At 42.8% G+C, this 25,711-nt stretch overlaps 1 protein-coding gene across 1 annotated transcript; it reads left to right on the forward strand.

Moving 5' to 3' along the window:
- The first annotated feature begins 1,690 nt into the window (after positions 1-1,690).
- Positions 1,691-25,366, forward strand: MECR (mitochondrial trans-2-enoyl-CoA reductase). Its single transcript, XM_072136891.1, has 10 exons — positions 1,691-1,866; positions 5,501-5,598; positions 17,559-17,690; positions 19,714-19,857; positions 19,957-20,059; positions 20,156-20,258; positions 21,310-21,383; positions 24,024-24,084; positions 24,568-24,640; positions 24,846-25,366. Exons 1-10 carry the CDS (start codon positions 1,769-1,771, stop codon positions 25,007-25,009), a joined length of 1,050 nt encoding a protein of 349 aa, XP_071992992.1. The 5' UTR covers positions 1,691-1,768; the 3' UTR covers positions 25,010-25,366.
- Positions 25,367-25,711: the final 345 nt, after the last annotated feature.

The raw sequence follows: 25,711 nt of genomic DNA on the forward strand, positions 1-25,711 counted from the left end.
TGCGGAGGCTGGGGCGCCACTGGAGCAGCAGTGGCAAGCTGCGGAGGCCGGGGCGCCACTGGAGCAGCACTGGCAAGCTGCGGAGGCCGGGGCGCCACTGGAGCAGCTCTGGCAAGCTGCGGAGGCCGGGGCGCCACTGGAGCAGCACTGGCAAGCTGCGGAGGCCGGGGCGCCACTGGAGCAGCAGTGGCAAGCTGCGGAGGCCGGGGCGCCACTGGAGCAGCAGTGGCAAGCTGCGGAGGCCGGGGCGCCACTGGAGCAGCTCTGGCAAGCTGCGGAGGCCGGGGCGCCACTGGAGCAGCACTGGCAAGCTGCGGAGGCCGGGGCGCCACTGGAGCAGCTCTGGGAAGCTGCAGAGTCACTGGAGCAGCTCTGGGAAGCTGCAGAGTCACTGGAGCAGCTCTGGGATAGAAAATCACATCCGGATACATATAAATACCCCATACGGACCTGCGGGCGCTTCAGTGTCCCAAATCTACCTGGCACGTTCTCTTTAACAATTCCGTCGGTAGAAATCAAGAGTGGCACTGGTCATATGGAAGAGACAGGAAATGTGTACAGAGATGTATCCTGTAAGTTCCTACATGTTGTTATATAATACCAGCTATAGCTCCCGGCGTTGCCCGAGATAGTAAATAACTGCTCTTAACTACAACAAAATAGAATGGGTTTACAAAAATGCCTGTCTGCCTGTCACTGGAAGCCTCTTTTCAGTGACTGGCTCTGTCCCCGACTGTCACTTTGTCTATGGGGAGTGTCTGAGAGTCTGACTTAAAAATTGCCACCTTGGTCAGCTCCCATCTTGAAAAGTTTCCTCACTCCCATATACTAATGTGCTATAGAACTGCTCTAGTTGCCCATGGCAGCCAATCAGAGCTCAAGTTTCATTTTTGCACAGCTGTTTATAAAATTACATGGGCAACTGGAACAGTTTTACCTCAGACATTTCTGATAAATCTCTGTATCCCTATCCATCTTATCTAACACATAAGTTGTCTTCTACTCATTGCCTATAGTAGCCAATCAAAGCTCAAAGATCATATGAATTACCTGTGGCAGAATAGCAACCAATCATGGCTCAGTTTCCAACTGCCACAGCAGCAGCAGACAATGGCTACTGTATGTGGTGGGTAATAAGTGGATTTTGGAAAGTGTGGAGTAAAAATTTCGGCTAAGACGTTCCCTGAGTCACAGGCCACAACTGTGCAAAATTTGGTGATTGTAACAACGGTACAGATTCCTTTAGAGGACATACATATACATACACACAGCTTTATATATTAGATGATTATTAATAAGAAGGCCTGAGGAGAACCGCATCTGGATGGTGGAATACTGGAACACGTTGGTTGTGGGCCCACTTGGGGCGAATTTGTTTCCCGGCTTCCTCCTGCTGGACCCCTAGTTATGCCTCTGCTAGACAGTGGGCTAGTTATGCCTCTGCTAGACAGTGGGCTAATGATGGTATAATTTTCACTATATTTTCCAGAACACTTGTGAATTATAATTTGCCAGTTTTCAAAGAGGGGAGATCATTTTTCCAAATTACAGGAAAGTGTTGGCGAAATAGATAACACAGCGTCCGTTCAGCTCATCGAGAGGTGCCAGGCATTGTGCCAACCGTGAATCGTGCAGATCGTGTCTTTATAGCGACGCCGGGCCAGGCTTCGCTTACTCAGCAGTGGGCGTGACCGTAAGGTGTTTGACGCGTCAGTCAGTAGGTGGGGCCGAGGCGTCACGGATCAGCACCCAGGAGAAGGGCGCAGACATGTGGCCGGCTCTGAGACTGGTTCGGCGTCAGCTAAGTACAGCTGCACCGCGGGGCCTAGTATACGAAAAACATGGCGAACCATCGCAGGTGCTACGGTAAGAACCACACTACTAGAGCCTTACAGCAGCACGGCATTATGGGAGGAAGGACACACACGGGGAAAACGTGACGTCCCGGTGTCTGCTGGGAAGAAGGGGCGTGGACACACTGTCTATATAGATATACACACTATACACCTAGCGGTCCTTACTGCACGGTATAAATACTATTCAGGGGATGGATGAGAGGGCAGTGAAGGCTCTGCTTTATAGTCCCATATATACGCCCACCAGCTATATAAATATATATATATATATATATATATATATGTATATATATATATATGTATATATATATATATGTGTATGTATCTATGTGTGTATATATATATATGTATATATATATGTATATATATATATATATATATATACACCTAGCAGTCCTTACTGCCCTGTATATATACCATTCAGGGGATGGATGATAGGGCAGTGAGGGCTCTGATTCTTATAGTCCTATATATACACCCACCAGCTGTATACTGTACACCTAGCAGTCCTTATTGCCCTGCATATATACTAGGCAGGGGATAGATGAGAGGACAGTGAAGGCTCTGCTTCTTATAGTCACATATATACACCCACCAGCTGTATACCTGTATACTGTACACCTAGCAGTACTTATTGCCCTGCATATATACTAGTCAGGGGATAGATGAGAGGGCAGTGAGGGCTCTGCTTCTTATAGTCCCATATATACACCCACCAGCTGTATACCTGTATACTGTACACCTAGCAGTCCTTATTGCCCTGCATATATACTAGTCAGGGGATAGATGAGAAGGCAGTGAGGGCTCTGATTCTTCTAGTCCTAAATATACACCCACCAGCTGTATACCTGTATACTATACACTTAGCAGTCCTTACTGCCCTGCATGTATACGAGTCAGGGCATAGATGAGAGGACAGTGAGGGCTCTGCTTCTTATAGTCCTATATACACACCCACTAGTTGTATACCTGTATACTATACACCTAACAGTCCTTAGTGCTTTGGATGAGCGTGCAGTGAAGGATGATCTAGGAATGTATACACCAACTACCTATGTATCTGTCAGTACTTAGCCATCCTTACTGCCCATTATGTGGGCTAAGCTAGTCATGGGATAGATGTGTGGGATCAGGCAACCTGCACACGAACGAGGAAAAATTGGCTGTGAATTATGGGCAGTATTGTCCGTTTGCTTTTTCCAAAGCGGTTTATAAAATGAAAGATGATCTCTGATTGGTTGCCTTCAGCAACTTGAACAGTTTTTCTCTCAGACACATCTGATAAATCTCTCCCATATCAGTGATCTGTGGAAAAAATAGTTGTCAATGGGATATTCTATACTCTTCAACATACTGGTCGCAAGGTCCATTAAAATAACAACTATGGGTACTGATCCTATGTATTAACTTGTATAATAAACCTAAATTGGCTAAGAGCAGTTTTGCACTATTTGGGCCAGGCCTATTCAAATGATCCTGACCAGATATACATTTGACTTTTTATGGCTTTGCAATATGGCTCGCAATGTGTATTTGTCACGTTGCTATAAATGTGAAGGTCACCGTCCTCCTAAACTTTACTTCTTGTTTTCTGTGATATGTGGAAGTCAGGATATTCGGCAATTTATCAATATATACATCTATTAAAAGTTCTTGAAATGTAAAGTAAAGCTCCTGGTTCAGAAATGTCTTTTACCTCTTCAGCTGTCTGTCCATAACATCGCCATAGATTTAGGGTTATATGAAGTCTAATTGTCCATGACTGATCTAACCTATACACAGGATAGGGCCTAACTGGCTGATTGGTGGGGGTCTCAGTGATGAGACCCCCACAAATCACAAGAACGAGGGGTCCCAGGTACCGTCGCCTGACTCCTCATCGTTCTCATCGTTCATTCCTCATGAATGAAGCAGATGCTTGTCCGTTCTGCTACATTCATCGCTCGTCAATCTCCTCCACAGAGATGAATGGGGCAGAATGGACATGCACAGCCGTCTGCTCCATTCATCTGGGGGAGCCACAAGGGGTCCGGCGGGATCCCCCGTTCTCGTGATCTGTGGGGGTCTCATCACTGAGACCCCAACAGATCAGCAAGTTAGGCCCTATCCACAGGACAGGGCCTAACCTGCTTGGTAGAAAAACCCTTTTAAAATAATCTACCATCAAAATCAAGCATGATAAACCAGGGGCAATCATTCATAGATCCAGGCACCATGACTGTAGTAAACTTCTTATATTTTTTTATCCATGGCCTCCTTTCTTCTAAAATCAGCTTGTAAAATTATGCTAATTAATCTGAAGGGCTTTGGGGGTGTTACCAGAGCTCCTCAGTGCTGCAGATTCACAGGCTGTTACAATGAGCAAAACATGTCTCACCCAACCCCCTGCTCTCACCCCCTTCCTCTGCTAGTGTAACAGCAGCAGGCAGTGCAGATGAAGGGGAGACCTGCTCTCCTCATTGTAAAAGCCTGTGATGCTGCAGTTTTGAGGGGCTCCTGAAATACCCACCAGAGCTCTTAAGGCTAATTAGCATAATTATAAAGTTGATTTTAGAAGTAGTCCCCAATTTTTATTGTCGCTGCTCTGATGAGCCCTCTGCCTGTTGGTTTCCCTGAAGTGATGATATGGCACGCTCTGACATGACCTCTGCATCTACTCACTAGCTCCAGCAGTGTACTCTCGGATGTCCATATTAAACCCCACTTTAGTGAGATTTCACATATTTGTAGCAAGTATTTTGGCCTTGAAAATTAATTGCATTCACTTAAGTAGGTTTCATCTCCAAGCACCTGGATTTCTGTAGGTCTCATTCACATCAGTGGAATTGTACAAATTTCTGCTTTGGTCATTCACCTTAGTGCTGTTTTATAGCACATTGTTAGCCTCCCTGTACATCAGTGTTCCCTAACCACCGGCCGTGGAACACCTGAGTGCGGGCCGCAGCCCATCTCTGTAAAAAAAAAAAATACTCACCTTCCCTGTTCCAGCACAGCAGTCTTCTCTTCCTTTACTTTATTTCCACATTAATGCACTGCTCTATTGCTGACAATAGAGCCATGCACTAATGCGGAAGAGAAGTGAAGGAAGAGAAGACTGCTGCAGGGGAACAAGGAAAGTGAGTATTGGATATTTTTTTTTCTTGACGGAGTTTGGCTGAGAAAGTGTACATTGGAAAGAGAGGGTGGCGGCAGCTAAAGAAAAGGTGATGTGGTAGGGGGCATGCTGCAGGAAAGGGGACGATATAAGTGAGGGCGCTTCTTCAGGAAATGGGACAATATAAGTGGGCACACGGGGACTTATGGTGGTGCATGCAAACATACATTTTTGTCTATAAAACTATGACACCAGACTGACACCAAAATTTTAGCTGGTCCCTGTGCAAAAATAAAGGTTGGGAACCACTGCTGTACATGATTGTATGCATTTAAATGGGCTGATACAGTCGACCATGGTTTTCATGTTTGAGACGACTGCCCAAGCCACAAATTTTGGTCCTATTCCTGTTTGTGGCTCAGGCAGGCTTTTCACGCCAATGATTCATGGGCCGCAAAAAATGGACCACAGCCCTGTTGTTTGCAGCCCACATGTGTCTGTTTTATGACTTGCTCTGTATGTTTTATATTTTGCTTTATATTTTCACTAGTTTGAAGAATATTGAAGTTCCCTCTCCAACTAACTATGAAGTCCGAGTTAAGATGTTGGCTGCCCCCATAAATCCTTCAGACCTTAATATGGTTCAAGGTGAGATGATTTGAATACTGTTGATTTAAAAAATGTGGTCTGTGAAAAATGTTAACATGATCTGCATCTCTTGGTGTGTGATATGTAAGGGCAGTGTTCAGTATCATGCAGTTGCTGAGACAAGCAGAATGCCCCCTCAGTACCGACTGTACTTTTCAGCAGGAGATACTATTAAACATATCATGGCTGTAACATGTATGTCTTGGGCTTCCCACCTACTGTTCAATAATTAAATGGGTTTTTACAGCTAATTGATGGCCTAATGTCGGACCCCCAAAAATCTATAATTGAGCTTATGAATAGGTAATCATTACCATTAGGTTGGAAAACCTATACTGTATATACTCAAGGTACCCAATTTCAACACAAAAAACTGGGAAAACCTATTGACTCGAGTATAAGCCGAGGGTGGGAAATGCATTTGTCACAGCCTCCCAGTATATAGCCTGCCAGCCCCCTGTAGTCTATAGCCTGTTAGCCCCCTGTAGTCTATAGCCTGCCAACACTGTACTCAACTTTCCAACATCTCCCGTAGGTCCTCTGTTTCCGATGCTGCCTCGGGTTCTTCCGCTCCTCTTCGAGTCATCGCGCTCGGCCGGCACACAAAATGACGTTAGCCGCTTACCAATGCCATCGTTTATGAGCCGCCGGCATTGCCAGGGTACCTGAAGAGGAGTGGAGCTTCCCGAAGAGAATCCGAAGGACCCGAGGCGACAACGGAGCATTGGCCACAGAAAATGACCTATGGGGAACGTCGGTAAGGTGAGTATTGTGTTAATTTTTTTATAGACTCGAGTATAAGCCAAATTAGGTTTTTTCAACACAAATTTTGTGCTGAAAACTTGGCTTATACTCGAGTATATACGGTATTTAGTCATTTTTGTTTTTGGGGTATTTTGATCATCGACAATATGGGAGAAATTTATCAGTTTATAAGCAAATCTGTTCTAGTTGTTTGTTGCAACCAATTAGAGCTCAGCTTTAATTTTATAAACTGCTGTTGGAAAATAAAAGTTGAGCTCTAATTGTCATGGGTAACTGAAACAGCTTCGCTTTGAGACCTTTATGATAAATCTCCCCCAATTGTTCAGTAACTATTAAAGGAAATCAAAATCGGGCATGGATAAACCAGGGACACTTACTCATATATCCTGGCATTGTGACTGTGGTAATCATCTTATATTTGTTATCCATGGCTTCCTTCCTACTAAAATCAACTGAAAGGCTCTGGGGGTGATCCCACAGCCCCTATATGCTGCAGATTCACAGACTGCTGCATTATGCAAAAGTACACACCCCACCCTTCCACTGTGTGCTGAAACTTTCTTTGCTGTCGACCCTGGATCTTCTGACTGTAGGGTCGGCAGCCATCTTGTCTGACACTGTGGAGAGCTGAGCCCTTCTCTGCTCTCTGCAGCGGCCCCTTCACCTGCATTCCAGGACCAGCTGACACTGACACACACTAACTTCCTACCGGCAAACAACAGCAGCAGCAAGACAAGAGCTACAAGCTAAAGGCAGATAAGTTCTTTATCCGGGGAGGGGGAGGGAGGCACATCTGATCTGATAGTTTGATAGAGAAGAGATGTAACTGAGCTGATTGTGTCATTGTGTGCAATAGGCATCTCATGGATCTCTCATCTGTCTCATCTCTCTATATGTCAGATACTAGTACAATGGTTAAGAGCTAAATGAAAGTGTATATAAACCTTGTACCCTGATAATCTAACCACATTGTCAGCTCTCTGTATCTCACAGCACTACAGGGATCATAAAGTTTCTGCTTAGAGAGTCATATAATGTTTACATAAAATTGGAGGGCAATGCTGATGCCCATGGCACTCTCCTCCAACAGAAGCAGTTGTCTCTATGTCCCTGTAGAAGCTACACAGTTACTGTCGAAAATGATTGATGGTGTGATTCAGGGTCGGACTGGGGTGCCAAGGGCCCACCAGTTAAATTGGTGTCAGGGGGCCCATCTGCTGTTACATGGAAACATTAAATGTTTATTTTTAGGCCTCCGCATATGGACGTGTAAGTAATGCCTGGGGGCTGAAAGTTATAGCTGCTTTTTAAAAAAAAAAAAACATCTGACCATGGGTTGTACATGATATTGCAACCAAGCTCCATTCATTTCCAAACAGCTAAGCTGCAATACCTGTATCAACCATGTATAGTGCTATTGGACATGTTTCCCATTTAAGACTATATATACAGTACAGACCAAAAGTTGAGAATTCTTCTCATTCAAAGAGTTTTCCGTATTTTCATGACTATAAAAATTGTAGATTCACACTGAAGGCATTATACTTAACAGAAACAAGTGAAAATTTATGTTATTTTCTAGGTCCTTTTGCTTTGCATGCTCTTGGCATACTCGCCTTTTAAGTCTCCCTACACAGTCGCACAGTGAAGATTCACTGCGCATGTAAATTGGGTACCCAAGTCACCCCGACAGGTCCTCTTTAACATTTTGGACTGACTGTTTATGGCAAAACGTATCGCGTCGATACCTTATGTGTTTATGATTTTTTACTGTTTATTTATATTTATATTAGTTTTAGGGAAAGGGGGGGGTGATTTGAATTTTTAATGATTTTTTATTATCATTTTTTTTAACCATTTTTTTCTTTTTACTATTTTTCAGACTCCCTAGGGTACTTTAACCCTAGGTTGTCTGATCGATCCTACCATATACTGCTATACTACAGTATAGCAGTATATGGGGATTTTCCTCCTCATTCATTACAATGTGCTGGCAGCCTAGGGTCTTCAGAAGACCCGAGGCTGTCATGGCGACGGATTGACGCTCGCCGATGACGTCACGGGGAGCGATGATCCTCCGCAAGATGGCGGCGGCAATCGGAGGGAAACCGCCCGCGAACAGTGCTGACCATATTCAGCAAATACTTACCAGCTATGGAGAGGGCTCAGTCCGTGAGCCCTCTCCATGCACCCGCACCCAGCATGTGACGTAGTATTACGTCACATGTCGGTAAGGGGATCACAGCACCTGTAACGTACCTGTGGCACCGAACAGGTGGTGGCAATAACTAAATCACACTTGCAGCCAATTGAAATGGGCTAAAGTTGACTCAACCTCTGTCCTGTGTCCTTGTGTGTACCACATTAAGCATGGAGAAAAGAAAGAAAACCAAAGAACTGTCTGAGGACTTTAGAATCAAAATTGTGAGGAAGCATGAGCAGTCTTAAGGCTATAAGTCCATCTGCAAAGAACTTAATGTTCCTGTGTCTAACGTGTGCAGTGTGAGAGAGAAAAAACAAAAAAGACAACCAAATAGGACGGCGCCTCGTGTGATAACGTTTGGGAGGTTTGTTTTCAGGTAAGTAATAGGAGGTGCTCACCTGGTTGCCACTTGGCCAGTTGCAGATATAAATGTGGGGGTCTTAGTTGCCCTTAGTGATGAGTCCTTCGTAGGGTTACCTCAGCAGCTTCCCATGCGCTCACAAAAACCGGTATCCAATGGAACCATAAACAAAGGAGTATCAGCGGAAGAGAAAATGTGGCGCTACAGATGGGTGCGATTGTAACCCAGAGAATTTTACCAACACACGGTTTGGTATAAAAGCTAATTAGTTTTTTTTGCGAAAGATTAAAATTTGATTTCAAACATTGGTTGAAACATCACCAATGTTTGAAATCAAATTTTAATCTTTCGCAATAAATACTAATTAGCTTTTATACCAAACCGTGTGTTGGTAAAATTCTCTGGGTTACAAGCGCACCCATCTGTAGCGCCACATTTTCTCTTAACGTGTGCAGTGGCATCAAGAAGTTCAAAGACCATGGCACTGTGGCTAACATCCCTAGATGTGGACGGAAAATAAAAATTGACGAGCGATTTCAATGCAAGATTGTGCGGATGGTGGATAAAGAACCTTGACTAACATCAAAACAAGTTCAAGCTGCCCTGCAGTCTGAGGGTACAACAGTGTCAATCCGTACTATCCGTCGGCGTCTGAATGAAAAGGGACTGTATGGTAGGATGCCCAGGAAGACCCCACTCCTTACACAGAAACATAAAAAAGCCAGGCTGGAGTTTACCTGAGAAAACCTAAAACGTTTTGGGAGAATGTTCTCGGGTCAAATGAGACAAAAGTAGAGCTTTTTTGGAAAGGGCATCAACATGGAGTTTACAGGAAAAAAAGGAGGCCCTCAAAGAAAGAACATGGTCCCTACAGTTAAACATGGTGGAGGATGTTTTGGGGTTGCTTTGCTGCCTCTGGCACTGGATAGCTTGACTGAAGACTACCAACAAATTTTGCAGCATAATGTATGGCCCAGTGTGAGAAAGCTGCAGGACAATGACCCAAAACACACCTCAAAAAGCACTAGAAAATGGTTTGAGAGAAAGCACTGGAGACTCCAAAGTGGCCAACAATGAGTCTAGACCTGAATCCAAATATTAGGCTGAGGGTGCCAATACTTCTGTCCGCCCCTTTTTGGAGTTTTTTGTAAAATGTTCAATGATTTGACTTTTTTTCCTTCTCTTTTGTGTTTTTTCATTGCAAGCAAAATAAATGAAGATATTAATACCAAAGAATTTGTGATTGCAATGATCATTTTCTTCCAGGGGTGCCAATACTTTTGTCCACCAGTATAATGAAACACCTGTGGTTAAAATGCTCTATATACCTCTTGATAAATTCCGCTGAGTAAAACGACTTTAATTCAATAATAATGATTGCAAAAAAAACGCCATACCTCCCAACTTTTGGGCGAGAGAAACAGGGGCTTTCTCCCCCATTTTTTCTAAACCATGCCCATTGTCCCACCCACAAGCTTAGTATAATATCGACCTGGATAGTCCCCGCATAGTACAGTGTCGCCATACTTTGGCCACCCCTCTCCCCCCAAACATGGACCCGTATAATACTCCCTAATGCAACTGTGCAACATATAAAACCCCTTTTTAATTTTATCCTCCCTTTACATTTGGTTTTCCACTTTTATTTCTCTCTCCAAACTTCCTCCTCACATGGTTCTCTATCCTCCTCATACTGTGGCTCTTGTCCTCCATCCTCCTCCTGTAGAGTCCTGTCCTCCAGCCTCCTCTCCTCCAACCTCATTCTGTGGCCTACTGTCCTCTATCCTCCTCCTGTCCTCCAGCTTAATTCTGTGGCCTACTATCCTCTATCCGCCTCCTGTGGCCCCCTGTCCTCATACCTTCTCATGTGGTTCTCCTGTCCTCCAGACCCTCCAGTAGCCTCCTCTTCCTCCAGCATCCTGCTCCAGCATCCTCCTATCCTTCAACCTCCTCCTTCATTTCCCCAGCCTCCTCCTCTCCTGCAGCCACCTCCTCCTGTCCCCCAGCAGCCTCCTCCTGTAGCCTCCAGCCCTCTGTCCTCTATCCTCCTCCTGTCCTCTATCCTCCTCCTGTCCTCTATCCTCCTCCTGTCCTCTATCCTTCTCCTGTCCTCTATCCTTCTCCTGTCCTCTATCCTTCTCCTGTCCTCTATCCTTCTCCTGTCCTCTATCCTTCTCCTGTCCTCTATCCTCCTCCTGTCCTCTATCCTCCTCCTGTCCTCTATCCTCCTCCTGTCCTCTATCCTCCTCCTGTCCTCTATCCTCCTCCTGTCCTGCTCCTGTCCCCCAACCACCTCCTACTGCCCTCTATCCTCCGCCTGTCCCCTGGTATTAAACAAACAAAAAAAACTGGTTCATACCGTCCAGCGTTCCCCCAAAGTCACTTTGACTTCTCCCAGGCTCCGACTAACTTGCGTAGGGAGGTGGGACAAACCGGCGGACACTGGGGAAACCGGTACATTCTCCCAGCCACCCGTGACAGAGCCCCAAAAACGGGACTATCCCGCCCAATCCGGGACAGTTGGGAGGTATGGAAAACACTGTCACTTCTGAAACAGTGCATGTACATTTGGACCTAATATGGTTGCAATGGATTTTTTAGTACACCATGTGAACGCAACCCAAGATGTACCTGGACACCGTTTTCACAAATTTTTCAAATGTACATTGAAAACTCATTCTTAATAAAAATAATGTCATATTTTACTTGCAGTTATTCTGAAAAGTGACTAGAATTGTCTGGTTTGTACTGTATTATTTACATTACATACATTTACCAGACATATATTAGAAGCAGCCTGTGTGGGTTTTTCCTTCCATACCCCTGCCTGACTGGCAGCCTCTTACAGATCTGTCATTCCTCAATATAGTGTTCAGAACTTGTCCCAGTCACATGGCTGATCTCATGTGCCCCTAACCTCCTTCCTGTGCAGAGGGTAGTATCTCCACCCACCTTGAGCTGACAAACGGCATCATAGCAGGGAGGGGCTGCTCGAGGCCTCAGGCTCACACAGAGCTGGACAGCTGTGCCTCCATTCAAATACCATAGCTTGTCAGTCTTCTCTTACCAGTGATTGTGTGTGAGGAGCTGTCAGGAGCTACATCAAAAGTACTGCTTGTGCAGTTTCATCCTCACCCCAGGTAAAGAGAAAAAACCATGCATTTTTAGCTTGAAGCTGTCTGTACAAGCATCTGTGACTCTTGCACAAGCGAGGATGCGACATCTCTTTGTTCCTAAAATAATTGATTCAGACATTTCCTTGAAAATTTTAAGAATCGATGTTTGTAAGCCATCTAATATCCTCATGAAATAACATGATGCTATAATATAGCAGAGATCTGGTAAATTATTTTTTAATCAATTTGCATAAATGTATAAAAAGAATTGTCATACGTAAATACAAAAGCTGTCACCCAAAATTTTTAAAAAAACCTATATGTCTTTTATCCACCAGGTTTTAGACTAATACCCAACTGGTTTATCTTTGGGCTTTTGCTAATGTTATTTTCTCCTGTTTTTCAAAATATAACATTTAATATTTCTATTAAAAGGAATCGCGAGCAAGTAATGGGGGGTGCCTGGGTCAGGGCTCCAGACGCTGAAATTTGTACTCCTTGTCATTAGGTCAGTAATATTGGGCCCCAATACTAAGTCACTACAGAGGCACTCACCACTTCTGATAAATCTCCCCCATGAGACTATGTTGTGTCACTAAATGAAACCCTGTTAATTTATTAGTTAGTTTCTAGGAGTGACTAACTGAATAGTAGTTTTAGTTACGTTATAAAAATTGGCAGTGGGATATATGCTTGATCATTGAAATAACCATTGCTCACAGAAAGTCAGGGATATTTGGTTTGTAGTTGAAATTTTTGGATGAATCTAAAATGTTCCTTAACATTTACAAATGAACTTAGTGTGACCTTCCCTAAACTGTTGAATGCTCATGTTCAATGTTTAATTTCTTTTTTAAACAATGTTCTGTTCTCTAAAAAATTAACTAACAAGATAATTTCACAATCGGATTTAGATCCATAAATCGGTGAATAAATTTCCTGGTTCATTTAGAATTCGTATTTAAAGGGGTATTCCGTGAATATGAATGTCTGATACAAAAAACCATGATGCTATAAATAAATTAATGTAACAAAACTTGATGTCATTAGTCACAAAATTGAGCTTTAATAGTTTGATTTTATGATTCACAAAATGTTATGACCTCTCTAAAGTATGCATTTATCACCAAGATGGCCGCCACTGGAAACTACCAGTCCCTTGATCCCTTAGTTCTGTATATAACTGAGGAAGATCCCGGTCCGGGCTCAAAACGTGTATTATTCAGCCTATGAATAAAGATATTCATTTATGAAAAGGAACTATTCTGAGTGAATGGCGCCGCTGGTAGCCTGGAAGATTTCTATACATTTACTACATAGTAATGATGTGCAACTGCCATCACTGCACCTCACTTTATTACCACATCACCATAACACTGGCCATACTGGATGCATGGCAACCAACTGACTACAGCCAAAAATAGTGGTGATCGCATGACCTGCCTAGGCAGGTGTGCGATGTGGACATGTGACCAGCGTCCATCTACTGTCCTGTGTCTACTCCGTGCTGAGAAAATCCATGAACTGATTAAAATTAAAAATTTTTATAAACTGCCATTATAAAGCATTGTCCCTATCTGGTCATTACTTGCCTGTAAACTTAAGCAATGAGGTCCTAAAGCTGTGTGCAGATGACCTGAGAGATGTCCAATGAGTCATTATCATATTCAGTAGCCCAGCTTATTCATGAGTGGGAGGCACAGCCACACCCCCAGTGCTTGACTGACAGTCTGTATAATGATGTGAGGTATAATAAGGTAATGTTTCAGATCCAAGAATAGGACGGCACTCGCTGATACGATCCACAATATTTATTTAGCATACAGGCAAGCAGACATGTGAGGACGCCGAGGTCCAAAAGGTAACAGGCTGTTTCGAGGTTTGACAAAGCGCTAGTAGCGCGAAACAGACTGTTACCTTTTGGACCTCGGCGTCCTCACATGTCTGCTTGCCTGTAGGCTAAATAAAGATTGTGGATCGTATTAGCGAGTGCCGTCCTATTACGTCTATTTAACTTTGGGACTTGAGCACTGCAAGTAATCCAATTGCATCTGAAGACCCCAGCAGGTACCGCACCGCCTTTCTTTTTCGGGGGTTAACCAGCGAGAAGCAGCGGGGGTTGTGCCTGTTCTACTGCGATTCTTTTCACCCTTGCTGGAATAATAATGTAATGTCTCCACCATGTGCTTCCTGGTGCTGGCGGCCCCCTGCAGCCTGTGTGTGTATGAGATACTCCTATACACATGACTGACAGCCTGTATTATGATGTGAGGTATAATGGTGTAATGGCTCCTCCATGTGCTTCCTGGTGCTGACAACCACACCCCCTGCAGCCTGTGTGCATGAGATACTCCTATGCACGTGACTGACACCCTGTGTAATGATGTGCAGTATAATGGTGTAATGGCTCCTCCATGTGCTTCCTGGTGCTGGCGCCCCCTGCAGCCTGTATGTATATAGGAGAGTTACAACAGCTCCATGTTATAGCAAAACATGTCTGCTAGATGTCTGTGTCTCACACATGCGTATTAGGAGGAGAGAACTTGTCATCAGGTAAAGCACAGACACTAGCAATGCTTTACTATACGTGACAGACAGATATGAGCAGGGGGAGGAGAGGGGAGCAGTAGCAGGGGTGACATCCCTGCTTCTCTCCATGTGCCCGGGCTCATTTACATAATCATTCTAAAATAATTTTTCTTTATTAATGTATGAATTGACTAAATAAAGGTTGGGATGGAATCCTTGTGGGCTGCTCCAACAGGTAGTGGTGGCAGAATTAGTGACAGAGACCAGGTTACAGGTGTCCTTTAACCCCTTAAGGACGCAGGGTTTTTTCGCTCATTTCTCGCTCTCCACCTTCAAAAATCAATAACCTTTTCATTTTTACGTGTACAGACCTGTGTGAGGGCTTATTTTGTGCGTAACAAATTTTACTTTCCCTTAATGTTATTTATTTTAACATGTCGCATACTGCAAAGCTGAAAAACATTCCAAACCTGGAAAAATTTAAAAAAAATAAAGCGTCACGTTCTTGTGGGCTCAGTTTTTACGACTTTGACTATGCGCTCCAAATAACACCTCTACTTTATTCTTTGGTTCGATACGATTGCGGTGATACCAAATTTATACTTCTGACACTAATAAATTTTTCATACTTTGGGGTACGGAGCTGCGGGAAGGGTCATTTTTTTTAGGTCTGTGCGACATTTTGATACTTTTTTATTCCAATTTTTATTTGATGTAAAAAAATGTAAAAGTCGCATTTCAAAACATTTGGGCGCCATTTCCCGTCTCGGAGGTCATCGTTGGCCGTTACCGTTATTATATTTTGATCGGGCATTTTGGGACTCGACGATACCTAATGTGTCTGTGATTTTACTGTTTATTATATTTTATATCCGTTCTAGGGAAAGGGGGGTGATTGGAATTTTTATTAAAAAAAATTGGAGAAGCTCACATTGAAGGTCACATGGAGAAGCTATTCCCCAACGGTGGGAGAAAACTGCTCCTTTCCAGACCCTCCCTTTTGGCAACTGCCTAGTCACACAGCAGATGCTAATGAAAGGTACAATATAACATAACTTTTTTTCTGTAAAACCAATATTTAATACAAAAACACTTTGGCAGTGTATGTACTATGCTCTGTGGAGACTGGGGGAGTGCTAAAATGGCTCTCCTGGTGACAGGTTCCCTTTAACCTCTTAACGACTTGGCCTTTTTTAGTTTTTTCACTTCCATTTTTTACTCCCCACCTTCAAAAATCTATAACTTTTTTTTATTTTTCCACATAAAGAGCTCTGTTATGGCTTATTTTCTGCGTAACAAATTGCACTTCGTAGTGACGGTATTCAATATTCCATGGTGCGTACTGGGAAGCGGGAAAAAAATTCCAAATGCAGTGAAAATGGTGAAAAAACACATTTGCGACACTTTCTTGTGGGCTTGGATTTTACAGCTTTCACTGTGTGCCACAAATGACATGTCTAATTTATTCTTTGGGTCGGTACGATCACGTGGATACCAAATTTGTATAGGTTTTATAATGTTTTCATACATTTAAAAAAATTAAAACCTCCTGTACAAAATTTTTATTTTTGATTTTGCCATCTTCTGGCGGCAATAACTTTTTCATACTTTGGTGTACGGAGCTGTGGGTGGTGTCATTTTTTGCGACTTTTGATGGCGTTTTCATTGCTATAATTTTTAGGACTGTGCTACCTTTTGATCACTTTTTATAAATTTTTTTATATTTTCCAAAATGGCAAAAAAATGTCATTTGTGACTTTGGACGCTATTTTCCGTTACGAGGTTAAACGCAGTTAAAAACCGTAATTATATTTTGATAGATCGGACATTTTCGGACGCGGCGATACCTAATGTGTTTATGATTTTTACTGTTTATTAATATCAGTTCTAGGGAAAGGGGGGTGATTTGAATTTTTTTAGGTTTTTTTATTATAATTTTTTCTTTTTAAACTTTTTTTTTTTACTTTTACTATTTTTCAGACTCCCTAGGGTACTTTAACCCTAGGTTGTCTGATCGATCCTACCATATACTGCAATATGGCAGTATATGGGGATTTTACTCCTCATTCATTACATTGTGCTGATAGCACCTTGTAATGAATGGGTTAAAACGAGACTGCTTCGGGCCTTCGTGAGACCCAAAGCTGTCATGGCAACGGATCACCGCTCCCTGTGACGTCATCGGGGAGCGGTGATCCACGGCAAGATGGCGCCTCCGGCAGCATTGCCGGCGGCGATCGCCGTGAAAGCACCGATCGCGGGTGTTACCGGTAAGCCTTTGCTGCAATATGCAGCAAAGACTTACCGGCTATGGAGAGGTACTAGTACGGCGCGCGTCGGGAAGGGGTTAATGAACGACTGTAATGAAGCTTTATTTATAATCTGGAGCTACAATTATAAAATATACAATTTCGACTTGCATACAAATTCAATTTAAGAACGGACCCTAACTTGTACGTAACCCGGGGACTGCCTGTACTTCATTAACAAATTCTGCTGTGTGTCTATGGAGACTAACAGCTAATCTCATAGGCAGAATTACCACTTTTTTAACGTAGAAGTAACATTGCATCTAAGGGCAGTCTGTTTCTTTACAAACTAAGGCCCTTTTCACACAAATGAATAGCATGCCCTGGGTGGGGCCTAGGCGTAGTTTAGGTTTGACTGGAAAGGAGGGGTGAGTGCTGCTTCCATCTCCATAGCGATATGTGTTGCTCGGTCATAACTAGGGGAAAGATACAGCATGCATCCTATTAGCGGTATGGAATTTTTTTAATTAAGTATATTAGTAAAATATTCACAACAACCCATACACACATACACATAAACACACAATATCAAAAATCATCTGAAACTATGGTTAAGCGTTTACTCTCAACACCTAGTTGAAAGTTTAATTGACAAAAGTTATTTATCCAATTCTCTCCATATTACGTTGTTATCATAAATACACTAAGATTAACCAAAAATGTTATGTCTTCTCCAGGGACCTATGCTCTGCTGCCCCAGCTTCCAGCTGTGGGGGGAAATGAAGGAGTCGGTGTAGTGGCTGAAGTTGCAAATCATGTATCTTCAGTGCGGCCTGGTGATTGGGTGATTCCAGCGGATGCTGGTTTAGGTAGGTAAGAAGCCACACACATGCTTTGACTGTTATTGAAGAGCACTAGTTTCTTTCTCCCTTCTTAAAATGCTATATAAATACCTTGCACATAAAAAGACCAAAGACGTTTTTCACAATTGTATTAGAATAGTTATTTGCCAAAGTAAATTTGACCTCTTTAATGTGCCTCAGTAGAGACCTAGTGAAATGTGTTAAAGGAAACCTACCATTTGATTTGATGTATTGTGAAGCAAACATACCTAGAGAATGCTGTAGCTACACTGATAGTAGCTGCACTGATGCAGGATCATATCTTGGTTAATCCCTGTGCTGAGTGGTTTTGCTGATAAAACAGATAAAACATTATGCTAATGAAGCTCTGTCACTTCTATGGCTGCTTCAGCTCTTCTCCTAGCATGTGACTGCAGGCGAGGATGAAGTAATCCCTGGGTTGTGTCTGAATGCAGAATAATCAATTGCTGCACCATCCCCCAGCTGCTGGGAATAAGTGATCCATCTCAGGTTGATTAGTCATGTCTTGACTAACCTCCATTTGTAATTACAAGCTCCAATGTGTAATGTGTTTATGTAGGCAGCCAGCCTGACCGAGCTTTCCCAAGGTCCTGAATGTTATAATTCTTTTTTCAGTAAAACCTCTCAGCTCAGGGATTAACCAAGATATGATCCTGCATCAGTGTAGCTACAGCATTCTCAAGGTATGTTTGCTTCATAATGCATCAAATCAAATGGAAGGTTTCATTTAAATGTGCTAAAATTACAAAATCATGGTTCCTATATTTAGTCTATGCCAGTGTGTGCATACAGAAAAGAGATAGATTTGTTACAGCAATCTTCAAATGTAATGGAAGTGTTTTTGTAGGTTATGTGCAGAAAGCAGCCGTATGTGTATAAAATTTACACCACAGTCTATCTAGTATGAATCACACATAAAATGGAGAAAAATGCCAGTGTCTAAAAGATTGACATGTGTTGGCTACTACACACAGATATATTATATAATCATATATATATAATCATTTTTCTTTTTTTAGATCTGCCCCTAAAAGCAAGATTTAGGTGGCCATATGTTGATAGTTTAACATCCATTGAGCAGATAACTGTGTAATGGACATTTGTTTCACAGAAGCAGCCGTAGTCCATTCATGGCCAAACACGTGAGACTGTCACTGATTATACACACCAGTAAAGGAGTTTTACGGTTTTGTGTGAGTAAATCTTTCAGTGGTATTTGTATTGTTTAAAGTTACCACACCTCGGTGGCTGTCTCAGGACTCCCATGACATATCCTGTGCTTATGTTGTAAGATACATAAAATATAAGAATCCCTCTTAAGCACAGACCAACAAAAGCAGGATTAGACCAATTTTATAGATACTACAAAATAGGAAGAGAAGAAAGTACAGAGGTTACCGTTATATAGGAAGGAAGGCTATTGTAATAATTAAGACATGCTGTTTCTACCTTCAGTCTGCCCATGTGGTCACCCATAGATCCATGCGACACTTTATCTGTAGGTGGTATTGAGAAAGCTCTCCACTACATCTAAGTGTCCCTACTTCCAATCAGGTAAGCCCATTGACATCACAGTGATACATTTTTACTGCATCAGTGGAGGAAGGGCATGCATTGGATTTTACCTCATTGTATCCAATGACCCATAGGCCATGAAATGGAAGCAGTGTTTCATAGCTGTATCATTGGAACTGAGTACCATTACCAAAACTGCTGCATGTGTTCACTGCTCAAACCTCTGCAAGTTATTCTATATGTATACATATATATACTTTAAATGCAAAAAGAAGAACTCTGTAGCTCGGCCTTATTTTACTGTTTTATACTTGCTGCACAGATACAGTATTGTTCTTAGTTTCTTTTAGTTTATACTTTCTTTATGGGTCAAGTTTTATGTCATTCATTTTTGTGTCATTCAATTTATTTTACTTCACAAAGATATTTAAGAGCAAGATACTACAAAATAAAGTATTTTACATTTGTCTTTTTATAATGTTTTAATCCATAGGCACGTGGTGTACAGAGGGCTTATTCAGCGAGGAGGCCCTAGTGCGAGTTCCAAGTGATATATCTGTGGTGGGTGCTGCAACCTTAAGTGTTAACCCCTGCACTGCATACAGACTGCTCTCTGATTATGAGACTCTTCGTCCAGGTAGATGGCAACAAGCAATAAATAGATATGTGTGCAATAAACACTTGTATGTGGGAAAGTGCATTTTCTGTTGATGTCTTTCTGCTTTATCTTTCACAGGGGACACTGTAATCCAAAATGCAAGCAACAGCAGTGTTGGGCAGGCTGTTATACAGATTGCAGCATCTTTGGGTATTACAACCATTAATGTTGTGCGGGACCGGTATGTGTATAACATGCAAATATTTTCTATATACGGTAATTAATATAAATGACAATATATGAGGTAAGTGATATTTAATTAAATCTACATCTGCAGGCCCAATCTACAAAGCTTAGTGGAGAGACTTCGAGATTTAGGTGCCGACCATGTGATCACAGAAGAACAGCTGCGCAAGCCAGAGATGAAAGATTTGTTTAAGGTAAGCGAAATCTCTAATCTACACCAGATATTGCCAAAGACTCTATAGAAAGCCATACAATATCAGACCAATGCTGACCAAATCATTTAGTGATCTCTAGAGGTGCTTTAAAATTCTCCACTGTTGGCAGGTGTCGGGCAGAGAAGGATAAGACTGTTGCATTTCAACATGTCCAGTCCTTGTTTCAAAGAGAGATAAACTATTGCCAGTGTGCCTATTCTAAGATCCCCCCTCTATACTCCTCTATGGTATAACCCTAGCCTAATGCATATTACGGATGAGCTGAGCCCTGCTTTTTGGAAGTCTTATGGTATATACGCTATTTCTGATATTTCGGATTGGCACCTCTCTTCTATCCTTTGAACCATTAAAATCCAAATGCCAAATCCCCAGACATGGCTTTTATGAGACATGCAGTACAGGCACAGTTCACTAACTGTCGTCGTATCCACTGATAGGGGTGATTAGATCTCAGGGCCCAGGAAGCCTTATCTCTGATATCTACTTCCACCTTATCTAAGCTAAAATCCAGAATGCGCCCTGTCGTTCTCTAGAGGGGTGGAAGACGTTGATCCCAGCCTTGAGTGAGGAGGAATACATGGATTTATTGGAGTCGCATAGGTTTGTTTTACCAGCTATAAACAATAGACTGATTCAATATATATATTCAATATAGATTGTGCACCAGAGCTATCTCACGTCAAATGGGCTATTTTAAGGACCTGTCACCAGATTTGACCACCCGAGTAACAATGCCTGCTGATAAAAGGTTACAAGTTCTCCTGATATCACGTAAAATTAGCTGCCAGTGGGGCCCTGTACCTTCATTTTAGAGGTTTTTCTTGTCTTCTGGCTCTGACTCTTCTCCTTTCTCAAGCTGGCAGTGAACCACGATACATGATCTTTTTATGTTTAAATAGAAGAGTTAAAAAAATATATATATATTGCCAGTGTAGTCTGTTACTTTCGACTCTTGGACCAAATAAAAGTGCTTGCATATGGTGAAGGATGGCTGTATTACTGATTGTGAACATTGATCTTTTTCTTACAGAATTACCCTCGACCACGACTGGCATTAAACTGTGTTGGTGGAAAAAGCACAACTGAAATGTTACGTCATTTGGAGTAAGTAATTTTTAGCTGCAGTATTGGAGTACAAGGGCATAGTCCTCCAATGTTTATATTATCTTCTAGTAAAATAGATATCAATATTTATATATTTAATGAATTTGAACATTAAGAGACAAAGACTCTTGGATAGAGTAGCTATTAGGCTGGATTTACACTGCCGTTGCCCACCGTACCGTAGCAGGGCGGGCACACGGCAGTGCGCGAAGAGAGGAGGAGGATGTGAGCGCTGCTCACTCCCGCCCCTCTCCATAGGGATATATGGCGCACGGTGCTGTATTGCGTGAAAAGATAGGACATATCTCATCTTTTCACGGGGTATGGAGCGGAACAGTGCACCGCTCCACTCCCGCAGGGCACTGTGCGCCCATTGCCGTCTATGGGGGACGTATATATTGGCCGTATATACGCCCCCCATGCGGCAGTGTGAATGTAGTCTTAGTGGTTAAGACAGTTGGAATTGTTTAGCTAGTAGGAAACACAAGTAGAGTTGGACTAGAGTGGGCCTTGAAACCCGCTGAAACTAAGCCAACTCCATCAAGCTCTATCTGCATACTTCCAGCTCCCCATAACATCAGTGTGCCCCACTGTTGCTGTCTGCAGTAGGCACCGTATGATGATGTAATTGCCTGCCTGTTGTATGCAGCATTTAAGGAAGTAAAGGGGAGTATCTGGTGTTCATTTATTATTTAATTATACTGCAAAGAGGAAAAGGGGTAGATGAGAGGCACCACAACATGAGTGGAGAGATGTGAGGAGCCCTTATAAGAGGGGAGGGATGAGACAAGGCCACAATATGGAGGGAAGATGAAGGAGACCACAATATGAGGGGTAAATGACAGAGGAGATGGGAGAGACACAGATTACTTTTAATAAGAGGTCCTTTTTTTACGATGGACCTTAAGGTCATGTTCACAAAATGCTTCTGAATTGTGCTATTAAAATGCATTTCAGGGGCATCCAGGAAAACTTCTCTTGAAATGTTTTTTAAAACACTATTCAGTCACATCTTGTGACCACGGGGATAGCGGGGCAGGGCCAGCCAAGGGGAAACAGACATGTATGGAGGTAGAAGGAAGCTGGTCTCAATGCCTTGGCTTCACGAACTATGCAGCTCTAGTATGTCATAATATGTCATAATATTACAATATGTAGCATTAGGTGGGCCCTCCAGAATCAATTTTACTGGTGGACCCTAGGTACCCTTGTTCGACCCTTAAAAAGACCCACCATAAAGATATTTACTGTATAATATACTAGTACCGTATATACTGAGTATATAGTATAAACTGAGTTTTTCAGCACAAAAAATGTGCTGAAAAACCTCACCTCGGGTTATACTTGAGTCAAGGAAATAAACAAACGGTGTACTCTCCTTCCGACACAGTCACCCCTCCCCCCCCCGGCAAACCCTCTTCTATACAGCAATGCTCTGGCATCGGTTCCATGCCCTCGCCCCGCATCAGACCGCGCGGGGACACGGAGCCAATGCCGGAGCATCGCTGTATAGAAGAGCACCTGCCGGGGAAATTGAGCACACTGTTTTTTTCCTACAGGCATTATATTGGGGCAGGGGCTGGCAGGCTATACACTACAGGGGGCTGGCAGGCTATACACTACAGGGGGCTGGCAGGCTATACTCTACAGGGGGCTGGCAGGCTATGCACTACAGGGGGCTGGCAGGCTATGCACTACAGGGGGCTGGCAGGCTATGCACTACAGGGGGCTGGCAGGCTATGCACTACAGGGGTCTGGCAGGCTATGCACTACAGGGGGCTGGCAGGCTATGCACTACAGGGGGCTGGCAGGCTATGCACTACAGGGGGCTGGCAGGCTATGCACTACAGGGGGCTGGCAGGCTATGCACTACAGGGGGCTGGCAGGCTATACTCTACAGGGGGCTGGCAGGCTATGCACTACAGGGGGCTGGCAGGCTATGCACTACAGGGGGCTGGCAGGCTATGCACTACAGGGGGCTGGCAGGCTATGCACTACAGGGGTCTGGCAGGCTATGCACTACAGGGGTCTGGCAGGCTATGCACTACAGGGGTCTGGCAGGCTATGCACTACAGGGGTCTGGCAGGCTATGCACTACAGGGGGCTGGCAGGCTATGCACTACAGGGGGCTGGCAGGCTATGCACTACAGGGGGCTGGCAGGCTATGCACTACAGGGGGCTGGCAGGCTATGCACTACAGGGGGCTGGCAGGCTATGCACTACAGGGGGCTGGCTGGCTATATACTACTTCCCCACTGATGCCATAGATGCCTATATATTGGGTTATGTAGTACCTACAACCATGGTTCTGGTATCAGCTTAAATATGATTTAACCACCCATATCCAGTTTTGTAGCTCACGAATCCACAAAATTCTAATCTTTAATATTATACATGAACTACAGATCAACTACAGATTTTATTAGTTGAGATTTCACATAACAGACAATTCTAGGCAGGACATAAATTAACCTACCTTGGGGTCATGCTAGGTGGGGGTAAAGTTGGTGACAAGTTCCCTTTAAATATTGAGCTACAACTAAACTACGTGCAATTTGTGGATTACAATAGTTACTAGATACTATAAAATGCTGCAGTGTAATCTTGGCCTTAAAAATAATGGTTTCATTTATTGTTCAGTTATGGTGGCACAATGGTGACATATGGAGGAATGGCCAAGCAGCCAGTTACTATCCCTGTGGTGAGTATTGGTTACAGTATTAATGAGTGAAATGTTAAACAATTTATTTTTTTTACTGTTCATCTGACTATTGCATAATGTTATTGCCAGAATCCACATTTCCTACACATGTTAAATGTAACTTTAAGGCAGGTATAGGCAAATTCTGCGGAATGCATAAACCACTGAGTGCGAACTTGAGAACTACTTTACACAAAATGCGGAGTTGCTTTGCTGGCTTATATGGAATAAAAAGTCTAGCTTTCAAGGGGTATTCCTGGTGCTTCTCTACCAGTCTTTGGAATAAAAGGGCCACAGCAATGATGGTTTAGATTGCTATGGGACGTTCTATACTTTTTAAGGAATGAGACTTGCTTTCTGCCAATGACGGTGGGCATTGACAATCAGTCCTTGTACTTAATGCGAACAACCCTTTCAGTCCTAAACTAATCTCTTTTCATTTACAGCTTATTTCTTAAGTTAAAACCCTTTTATGTATTCCAGAGCGCACTAATATTTAAAAATGTGAAACTCTGTGGATTCTGGGTAACACAGTGGAAAAAAGACCGATATCAGAGTAAGTATAAGCTTCCCCTAACAGTAGCTCAGTTGATTTTGAGTACACATTACCAACCTTTTGGAACTTTCTACACGTACCATAGGATCTACAACTAACATAATAATATAAGGAATAAAATACAAACTAGGAGAACTTCATGAAAAAATAAAGCAGAAGTGGATATTATATTCATTTTGGGTTTTCTGATGTTTTTTTATATTAGATCGTGAGGAAATTACCAAGATGATTCGGGATCTCTGTGATCTGATCCGCAGAGGGAAGCTACTTGCTCCCCCATGTACTGAATGGCCCCTGGAAGACTTTTCTCATGCACTGCGGGATGCACAGACACCATTCCTTTCCCGGAAACAGATCTTGTTAATGTAACCTGATGGTGGATTTATTCGCACACGTCTTATGAACCCTGCTGAGACCATGTACAGTATATTTATAGATAATATATTTTTATGTCTGTAAACAGTCTGTGAAATTTAGAATCTACATGTGAACTTTAAAATGAGTGGAATTTTCATTGTCTGTATATAATGCTTCATAAAAACACCCAAAAGATCATTTCTGCTGAGCGTATATTAAGTATTGTATTATCGTCATGGTTGTGTCAGGGAAAATGCAGGCTGCAGCATAGTGGAGCAGAATGCAGTGTAATTCCTGCTTCTATATACAAGAACTGTACAATGTGCAAGACATGCATAATAAACTATTTTGTTGCAAATATATTGAATATACTTGTAAATAAAGTAGATGAAAAAATAAATAAAATGTGTGCTATTTTATTTGAATTTATGCATCTAAAACAAAAATATTGGGTTCACACGCCGGTTCTATAAAATCCTTAGACAGGAACTAGTCCCCTTCCTCAGCAGGGTCTTTAACGGGATCTCTTCACGTACCCCCTTCACGGTCCCTTGAGGCCATCTCAGTTATCCCCAAACCAGGGAAAGACCACACGGTGTGTGCTAACTACCGCCCCATATCTTTAATTAATGTGGACATAAAATTGAACTCAAAACTTCTGGCCAACCGACTAGGTGCCATCCTCCCCTCTATTATACATGGTGGGCTTCCTTC

This window comes from Engystomops pustulosus, chromosome 2 (assembly GCF_040894005.1).
Source record: "Engystomops pustulosus chromosome 2, aEngPut4.maternal, whole genome shotgun sequence".
Taxonomy (NCBI): domain Eukaryota; kingdom Metazoa; phylum Chordata; class Amphibia; order Anura; family Leptodactylidae; genus Engystomops; species Engystomops pustulosus.

Coding starts and splice junctions, on each gene's coding strand:
- MECR (XM_072136891.1), top strand. CDS start 1,769: ATGTGGCCGGCTCTGAGACTGGTTCGGCGTCAGCTAAGTACAGCTGCA. Junction 20,060..20,155: donor ATTAATGTTGTGCGGGACCG/GTATGTGTATAA, acceptor CTACATCTGCAG/GCCCAATCTACAAAGCTTAG. Junction 24,641..24,845: donor GAAAAAAGACCGATATCAGA/GTAAGTATAAGC, acceptor TTTTTATATTAG/ATCGTGAGGAAATTACCAAG.